The 10092-nt window shown below is 44.9% G+C and overlaps 1 protein-coding gene across 1 annotated transcript in view; it reads left to right on the top strand.

Annotated features, from left to right (window-relative positions):
- PDGFRL (platelet derived growth factor receptor like) overlaps positions 1 to 10092 on the top strand; it is a 61293-nt gene that overhangs the window by 48731 nt on the left and 2470 nt on the right. The window contains exon 3 of the mRNA XM_077773083.1: positions 6685 to 6836. Within this exon, the coding sequence (XP_077629209.1) occupies positions 6685 to 6836 (152 nt within the window). The remainder of the gene's footprint in view (positions 1 to 6684; positions 6837 to 10092) is intronic.

Genomic DNA, 10092 nt, shown 5'->3' with positions numbered 1-10092 from the left:
TACAGGATGGGGGGGGGGTGTGGTGGGCGGGAGGGGGAGAGAGTGGCAGGGAGGGAAGGAAGAAAGCAAGAGAGAGGGAGGGACTTTTCAGCTTAGTTTCTGATATTGAAACTGTATTCACTTTGTTCCTCATTTTGCATATTTGGTTCCCTACTAGTTTCTCAAACATATTTCCTTTCATCATCCTTCTCTTTTAAATCATAAACTGTGAAACTTTGATATGTTTTACCAGCTGTCTGTTTCCCAGGGTTTGTACTTTGTCGATATGGCTCCATTCCCAGCATATCATAGAGCGATTATTTTCTGACACATTCTTAAAAAGAAGCTTAAACACAAGGCCGTGTACACTTGAAATGTGAACAAGCAAATACACACGAATCTTTATCTCCTCTGATGCTTGGCACAGCACCTTGTATATGGTAGAAACCAAATTAATTTTTGAAGTGCATGCTGAATAAGGCAGATTTGGGATTGCATCTTTTTCTCTTGCTCCCTATGCTTCTCTTTTATGTCAATAGAGGCAACAGGGTTTCCAGTACACAATATCTGGGTTCATATAGTTGAGTGGCCCTGGGAACATTATTGAAGCCTTCGAATCCTTCTCCTGTGGTTCCAGTACTTACATGGGAAAGTCACCGAGCCTCTCCAGCCTTAGTTTGCTCAACTATAACTTGGGGAGGATAATAGTGTTATGCCCGAATCGCGAGTCCCCAGAGACCTCCAAGGAGCCAGCACGATGCAAGAACAAAAGGGTCTTTATTACAAGCTCGAGCAGGGGCTCACCCGCCTCCCGGCACAGCAGCAGCAGCAAGGTGAAGCCCGGAACAGTGGCGAGCAGGGGTTTTATGGGGGAAGGGCGGGGGGTGTTACTGTGCACACGTTGTACGTTTTGCATCATTACATAAGCGCCAGTCATAATTGTACAGCACCCATAGTAACAGCATAGTAACCGTTTTGACCATTCAGTATCTGCAAGGCGTCTGTTACATTTGGCGGGACCCAATCATGACCTTTGAGAGGCTTTTAAAATGACCAATTATGAGGTGGGCTCAGAGAATCTACGCGGGGCTTCTGCAAGCGGTGATTGATTGGCAAGTTTGTACAAAGTAACTACCTGCAGCTCCCAGCCCTGACTCGTCTCCAAGACTACAGGAATGTGACACATTTCTTTTGATTGGCAGATCCGAGGGCGGTCCGAGGGGGGCTTCAGCTGAGGCTTTTCCTGGAACTGGGACCCGTGCAGCCTGAGGTTGTTTCTGATGGAGGACTTAATTTCAGGCTCCTCAATAGCACCTGTTTCATAATGTTTTATGAGGATGAAATCAGTCAGAATCTTTAATGGGATTAAAACAGTACTTAACACATATGAAGCACTAGTTACGTTTTAGCCATTATTAGTTTGACCATCTCCATCTCATGGGATTCAGAGAAAGTAATGTGCACCTCAAGTTCTGTCCATGATAGCGTAGATGTTTAATAACTAGTTGTTTTCTTACGCCTGTTCTCTTCAGTTACTCACTGAATTGGTTTTTTAAATGTTTATTTCTTTATTTTGAGTCTGGGGCTCATGAACTGTAAAATCATGACCTGAGCCAAAATTAAGCATTCAGATGCTTAACCGACTGAGCCACCCAGATGCTCCACTTAGTGAACTGTTAATTGGCTGTTTAAATAGAAAACAGACTATCACAAATATTACTCAGCTAAAACCATATCTTCCATGTTTTTTATTGTGGTGTGTGTATGCGTGTGTCCTTATTTAATGGGATTTGCAAGCCAGTTAGAGGCACCATCTCTTAGTCACAATTCCTGGATTTCATTTCAGTAGGATGGAAATCCATGCCCTTTTTATTTATGAACATTTGTAAGCTGAGTCTGTGACGCTAGGGTTAGAAGCTCTACTGTTCCCAGTTGGAAGACTTTGGACAAGGTACTTCTCTAAGTTTCAGTGTCCTCATCAGTAAAAGGAAAAATTGTACCTCCAGGGGGCGCCTGGGTGGCTTAGTCGGTTAAGCGTCCGACTTTCGCTTAGGTCATGATCTCGCAGTTCGTGGGTTCGAGCCCCGCGTCGGGCTCTGTGCTGACTGCCAGCTCAGAGCCAGGAGCCTGTTTCAGTCTGTGACTCCCTCTCTCTCTGACCCTCCCCTGCTCACGCTGTCTCTCTCTCTCTCTCCTAGAAATAAAAAAAACATTAAAAAAAAAATTAAAAAAAAAAAAAAGAAAAAGAAAAATTGTACCTCCATCCTAATGTGGTCATGAAAACTAGAGGACCATCATAATAGCAGTATCCAAAATGTATTAAGCACTCACTCTGTGCCAGGCACTGTTCTAGGTCTTGAACGTATCCAAAGCGCTTAGCGCAATGCCTGCACTCCTAAGTGTAGCCAGAATGTGGCAGGCATGAGCTCCACGTCTCCTAGCTAAGGAATCTCAAGTCGTGTTGGGGTTTGAATCCTGTCACTGTGTCTCCAAAGTGCAGGATCTTATGCCTCCCATGACCGTCAGCATCAACCTCTTCCCACCTGTGTTCCAGTCAAAGATCTCTTTGACATGAACCAAACTGCCTTTTGTCTCTTTTCAGGGGATCTCTTTCCTGTGGAATGCATGCCCCCTACTTTGTGCCTGTGAAGAGTCCTTCTCTTCCCCCAAGATGCTCTCAGCCCTGAAGCTTTGCCTGGTTACCCTCATTGGGCTTCCCATGGCATTTTGTTTGGGGGTAACTTGAGAGCAGTAAACTACTTAAGTATCATTGTGTCTCTTACTCTGCACTTCAGAACCTCCCATTTAACTTATGATCATTAAGTATTCATGGGACTGATGACTAGTTATTTTGTAATGAAGGGCTTACCTTCTGCCTTTGGCTTGTAGAGTCTGGAGGAAGGATAGGAGCATGGACCCTACCACCGTTACCTGGTCACTGCCCCAGGTGAGGTCAACAGTGGTCCCTAACTTTGAGAGCTGTCAACCTCCTCCTCTATGCCATCCCAAGATAGAACCTCCCTATCTACCGCCTCCAGAGAAGAGTAGGATGGGCAACATGCTGGAAGCTTCAAGCCTCCATTGATGGGAGTGGACTGTAAAGGCCACAGGACCCCAATGGAAGACATTCACACATGCATGCACGCACATACATGGTTGTAAATTTTGAATACTCTTTGAAACTTTGACTTGTCCTTCATTGAGCTTACTGTGAGCCAGGTCTGGAAGGGCACGTTTGGAAGAGAAAGACCTAAGCTGAGATGTTCTAGGATGTTCAGAGCTACCTCCAATCAGTGTAAATTCTACTCATCTTAAATACACTTTTTGGGGGCACTTTGATGTAGCACCTTTTTTCCTCCACTTAAACTTTACACCATCCACCATTCCATTCCTGGGGATTTGTTAAGTGTTATAAAAGAGAAGGGGACAGTACTTGTGTGAGGGTCTCCCAGTGCTTTGCAGGGCGCATTGAATCCTTGTCTCCATTTCTTCGTGCAGACTCTGCCTCCAGAGAAACATAGGTCATAGTCCATCTCTTTGGAAAAACTGCTGCCGGGGCTGTGTGAGGCCATTAAAGAAACGGACATTTCAAATCCAGGCATTTAAACTGTAATCCCGCTAAACAGTTTGTTTCCTGTTTTATATTGTTTGCATACAAGAGGGGGTGGAAAAATTCAGAAATGTTTTCCAGTGCATTTCCTTCCTTCCACCCCCAATCCTGCTAAAGATACAGTGTGCAGATTTCATGGTGGTAGGGTTATTCCTAAGTGCTAAATTTCTTTGCGCCCAATTCCTTTCTTGGTAGGAGTGGCATCTAGTACTTTCTATTACTACAGTGCTACCAAATGTTGGGTCCACAGGAGGTGCTCGATATGTTGATTAATTACATACTGATTTTGTACCCCAGTTCTGAGCTCTATAGGGAATGTGGACAGATATTTTGGTCTACCTAGGAAGACATCCACCTCTGTTTTCTTTCCACCTTTCCATTTCTTATCTGCTGAAAGTCAACTCTGTCCTCACAATTGAAATTACATTTTTGGTCATTGCCCCAGTCTTTCTAACACAGAAATACAAATTGAGTGGTCATTACTGATATAGCTCTTTCTTCCACTTCTTATACCCAGTCTGTCAAAAGTTTGCCTTGAATTTGCTTCCGTTCCTCTGCGGGCGCCCAGCCCACCCCAGCACTTGCTGTGCTGTTCATCACAGCAACGGGCTCTCGGTCTCCCCCCTTCCTCCTTCCTGTCCCACATCCACCTCGTGCCCTGGCTAAAGTGGCCATCACTTCCCACCTCCAGACCTGGTCCCTGATGCCTGTTCTCAGCCAAATGCCCCGGGCCTCCCAACCCCCTCCCTCTGTATCCTCTGTGGTGAATGCGTTAAAGCCTTAAATCAGTATTGAGTGCCTTCCACCCACCATGCACTCAGGCTGTGGCGGTGCAGTAAAAAGAGCAGACCAGGTCCGTCCCAGCCCTCTGCGGACTGTAGTTTCCCGAGCAAGGGAGCTCACTGCCCCTGCCTCTCCACCCCCGCCTTTAAAGTCCAGCATGTCTGATCTCCTCCTCAAAGCTGCCTTCAGCCTCTTCAACCCACAAGGATGAATCCCTTGTCTGAATTCCTATTGTCCTTGTTTTGAATACCCCTTATTCTCTGATCCTTTCATGTGTATTAGTTTTAACCACCTACCTGGGCTGTAATATCCTTGAGGTCCACTGTTTTTTATTTGCTGTGCTATCTCCAATGTGGGGGGTGTATTATGTGTCATTGTTGTAGTGGTTTTCACAATAATTACTACTCGTCTGCAATTATGTGTAATTAAGCTATAATTAGAATAATGCAATGAATCTGGTATGGCATGCAGAACTTTCTTTGTGTTTGCTTGTCTAACGAGTGACTATTTAGTACATACTTAATTGACATAAGTAATTGACTCAGTATCCACCAGCTGTAGGTCTCAGGGAAGTCACTTCTTTCTGAGACTCAGTTTCTTCATCTGCAATGCTGGGAGCTGGATGCCTTTTTCTTTTTTCTTTGTTTCTTCTTTCCCAGTCATCGCTGGATGGGTGCCTTCTCTTTAAGGTTCTTCCCAGTTCCAATCCTGTGGTTCAGTTCAATTTCAGTCCAATCATTTCTAGAAAATCTTTACTGTGTACTCTGCACAGATTTGTTGCTTAGGGAATATAAAACAAATATGGCCCAGACCCCGCCCTCAGAGTTTTTACCATCCATTGTAATAACAGGAAGCCATGGGTGTCTGAGGGATAGAGAACAAGGGAGGTAATTACATCACTAGGAGAAAGGGAGAGTTGATTCTAATTAAAAGCTTCCTGAAGGAGGAGAGATTTCCGTTCCATTGAAAGGAGGTAGTTGATGGCGTGGGAGTGCGAAGGCACTGGTGGGCAAGGCAGCTCTTCAGCGGTGAACCAGAGCGGGGCTGTGTTTAGGACTGACCAACCAGACATTTGGTTCTTTGCTAAATTTAGTGTGGCTACCACGCTGATGTTGTTGCACAATACAACCGGACAGTCTCCACTACATCACAGAAGTATGTGGATCTCACAGGGGTGAGCCATTTGGCTATTTGAGATGCATCCTCGGATTAAAACCATTTATTTTGGTGTGCCCACACTCAGAGGCTCATAAACCGCAGGGGAATATGTGTCCCATTGATGATACATCTGGATTCCTGTCACAACACAATATACTTAATCACCATTACCCTCAGCTAATAATAGAGTTTAGTATTAATATTTATGTTCCTCCTCATTCCAGAAAGAACTGAAGCAGTTTGCAAATATATTCACATACAACAAACTACAAATACAAGAGATACAAAATGAGAAAATAAAAGTAGAAGTAATAATAGTGTGAGGTCAGAGGAAAAGTTAAATGCTCAAAAGTTCTAAGCACTGTACCAGAGGTGGGCTGCATAATTGGGGCTCAGCATCTTAGCAACTGAGCATTTTTCCCCAAAGGAAAGTTTTTATTTATTTTCTAATGTTTACTTATTTTTGAGAGAGAGCAAGCCAGACAGATCATGAGCTAGGGAGGGGCAGACAGAGAGGGAGACACAGAATCTGAAGCAGGCCTGAGGCTCTGAGCTGTCAGCACAGAGCCTGATGTGGGGCTCGAACCCATGAACCGTGAAATCATGACCTGAGCCTAAGTCAAATGCTTGTGTGACTGAGCCACCTAGGAGCCCTCAGAGTTTTCATTTTTATTATAAAATGTGGCATCTCAAAGATCCCAGGCTTATATTCAGAGACTTACCCTTATTGATCCAAGAGATTTTGCACACTGGCCAACATGCTGTGTGCTTTCTTTCACGTTGACTGCTCTTTAAATGGGCTCATTAGGAGCAAACATGAAAGCAAAACACCTGGCCAAGGCTTTTTGGCTGACTTTGTGTGGCTGCCTTGCTAACGCACCAGTGATTTTACTTCAGGAAACCAGTTCTGAAGTGGAAGAGAATCTCTTGTTATAAAACATAATTGTCATTTTTTGCTTCCTTTTAGAAGCTTCTCTGACTACCCCCTGCCCTTCCACACACTTTCCCCCCAAACAGCTCTTCCTAGTTGGTGGCACTTGAGAGAGGCCATGCTGCCCAGAGCACGGGGGACTTGCGTGCGGGGACAGCGGAGCAGGGGGGGCCGCCTGCGGGCCCCCAGCCCCAGTGTGAGTGGGCTTTGCTTCCATTGACAGCGTGAGGCAGCACGAGCGCTATGGGCAGCTGACTCTGGTCAACTCCACGGCCGCGGACACGGGCGAGTTTAGCTGCTGGGGACAGCTCTGTCAGGGCTACATCTGCAGGAAGGACGAGACCAAAACCGGCTCCACCTACATCTTTTTTACAGGTAAACCATTTGGCGTGTCGGTGGGATTCTTCAGAATTCTGGACTCGGCCCAGAGTTCTAGGTTCCCACCGTGTGCCGAGTACCTAACAGTGATAATCCGAGCACTCCCTGTGCGGCAGGCTCTGTCAGCGTATGTCCATTATCTCACGGAAGTCTCCCAGTGACCCTCCAGGGGAAGTCCTTATGTCATTTCCGTTGTTTACATGGGGAAGCAGAGGTCTAGAGAGATGAAATACATCCTTTGGGTCGTACAGGTAAGTGGCATTACCAGGATTTACAGGCTGTCTGATTCCAGAGCCTGTACCTACATTGGCCAATATGGCAGCCACTAGACATGTGCGACTATTTGCATTTAAGTAGAAATCTTTTAAAATTAAACCATTTAAAACTCAATTTCTGAGGGGCACTTGCCCTGTTTCGAGTGCTCCATTGCCACATGTGGCCCGTGGCTCTCCTGGACGTTGCAGACAGGAAACACGTCTCTCATTACAGAAAGCTCTGCCCAGCAGCATTGCTGTGGACGTTCAGTCACTGTGCTCTCAGGACCCATTATCATCTCCTTTCTAGAGCCTCCACGGTCATACAATGCTTAGCTAAAGGCCTCCTCATATTTGCTCTCAGCATGCTGTGAGCTGAAATTTTGGGGGCACGATTCCCAAAGCCTGCGGGCCATGTGGCTCCTGCCCCCATCCCTGTGCTGCGTGAAGGGCACAGACACGCACAGGTCGGAGTGGAGACCCGGTCTCGGCTGCAGTGTCAGGTATGTGTCTGCCAGGTGAAACTTGCTCCTGGAGAAGCAGACACTTGAGGAATAGCTCACTCTGCAGAGCCGGCTGAACTCTGAGGTTTGGGGTATGATGTTCTCCAACAGCCTCAGAGGTGAGGAATAGCTTTCAGCAATCTTACAGATGCGGCCGCCAGGAGCTACTATTGTCCTGGCAACTCTGGTAAAGCCAGACTGCGTCCTTAGTGTCCAGGCAGGGGCCTTCATGAGCCTTGTCTATGTCCTGAGTCCCTCCACCCTTCAGATCTACTGTGACTGAGGCCTGGGACCCAAACTATGTTCTACCCTGGCCACTAACGAATGCTAGCAAATGTCCTGTATTTCCCTCCCACGCACACAGCTCACCAGAAGATGCATTAGCAGAGAGCACTCTATAATGTTGAAGTCACGTGGATCTCCTTTTGTTTTTGCCACACCCCTAGGAAATAAGTAGAAGCTACTTGACCATCTCTATTTTAGAAATAATGATGCAGACACTGGGACTTTAAAAGGCAAGGTGACTTGTTCAGTGTTCCATGACTGGTAATGGGGAGTCAAGAATCAGCCCCTGTTTTTCTGACTGAGGATCTAATGTTCTTACTGCCTTAATCCATTTCTAGGACAAGGTGGTGGGTAGATTGGTAGGCAGAAAGACACCGGGTAGCATCACTGGTGTTGCCGGAAGAATTGCTAACAGTTGTTCACAGGTAATCCCTTCTGATCCTCATTCTGGAACGTGCTGCACAGACTTGCCCATGTGCCCTTACAGCCTTTTATTCTGGACAAGGACTGATACCACATTTCACATCACAGAATGAAGATTCTTTGCCATGGTTAGCACTGTCACGTCTTTCTAAAAGATTGGGTTTTGACTTGACATTTTGAACCAAAGACTTCCTTCCCTTGAGCCGAATGTCCCATTAGGGTTAAGGGCTGTCTTTGAGTTTTGGGACCAGGTCCTTGTTCTTAATTTGTGGGAAGCTCTTTAGTGAATCAAAGGAAGGCTAAAATATTTATTAAACTATTTACTTCAATTGTAAAGGAACTTGAATCAAAAAGGGACGCAGACTAATAGGTTGTATCATTTTCTCTTTTCTCAACCCCAAGCCAAGAGGCCAACTGGATTTTCAGTACAGGGTTTACCATTTGTCTCTCCAGGCATGGGTGGGTTTGCAAAACCAAGATGAGCTGTTGTGGAAGCTGAGCCTCCCACTGCTGGGCTCCAATTCTTTCAGAACATATGCTTCCCCACGACCCACATAGAGAAACGTCTGGCATTCATTATGTTTGTATGTTTCCCAGAGTTTGATTGCAAACACTGTGAAGCCTCTTTTCAACTGTTGTTCATTTGTGCAATTTTTGATTAAGCCACTGTCCCATATTATATTTAATCTTTATCTGAGAGGGTTTCAGAAGGTTTTTTTTCCTTTTTATTGAAGTATAATATATACAAAGAAAACTACACAAGTATACAGCTCAATAAATTATCCTCAAATGAACACACACATAACAACTGCCCAGTTCAAGGAGGAGAACATTACCCGTGGTGGGGCTTTCTCATCCCAAAAGGCTTGGGCTCCAATGATCATATGTAGTAAAACCACATTAATGAGCACTTTACTAAATACAGAGTTTGTTGAAATTTGGATTTTAATTTATAGACTTTGGGTTGTTTTTTTTTTTTTTTTTTTGGAAATCCAAATTTCCATGTGTTTAGTTTTTTGTTTTTTTTTTTAAAAATATTTTTATTTATTTTTGAGAGTCGGAGGCAGCGTGAGCAGGGGAGGGTCAGAGAGAGAGAGAGAGAGAGAGAGAGACACAGAATTTGAAACAGACTCCAGGCTCTGAACTAGCTGTCAGCACAGAACCTGATGTGGGGCTCGAACCCACGAACTGTGACATCATGACCTGAGTTGAAGTCGGACGCTTAACCGACTGAGCCACCCAGGCGCCCCTCCATGTGTTTAGTTTTCTTAAAGTAATGCTCGTCATCTACTTGAAAAGATACAAATATGTTTGCAAGGGGGCATATGTAATCTAAAATGTTTAAATGAACTTCAGCAAAGTTTTTTGTTGGTGGATAGAATTTACTACAGTTTTTTTGTTTGTTTGTTAAAGCAACTGGTGAGGTCACTTCTTTCAAATTGTTTTATAGTAACAAGAAGTAAGACCACATTTTTGTGTTCTAGAATTTGGATTTTTCACTTATGCTGCTAGTTTTGTTTATTGGCTCAGTTTCCTCTATAAAAACTTAAAAGAAAGTTACTTCAAAATCTTACAATGAGAAATTCCTGAGGTGCTTTTGAGCAAAAGCTATCTTTACTCCTAGAGTCTTTCCTCTCCAAATGGGGATGTGGAAGCCCAGAGATGAAGTTGATCCAACCAAGGCCACGTAGACTTACTCTGTGTGAACACATAGGTGTTGGAAATGGCATTGACCAAGGTGCCCCGTAACTAAGCCTGAAAGTCAGTTTATCCTTAAGGTGGCACACG

Source organism: Crocuta crocuta, unplaced genomic scaffold, assembly GCF_008692635.1.
Source record: "Crocuta crocuta isolate KB4526 unplaced genomic scaffold, BGI_CrCroc_1.0 scaffold140, whole genome shotgun sequence".
Classification (NCBI taxonomy): Eukaryota; Metazoa; Chordata; class Mammalia; order Carnivora; family Hyaenidae; genus Crocuta; species Crocuta crocuta.
This window is presented reverse-complemented; position numbering and strand designations above follow the sequence as displayed.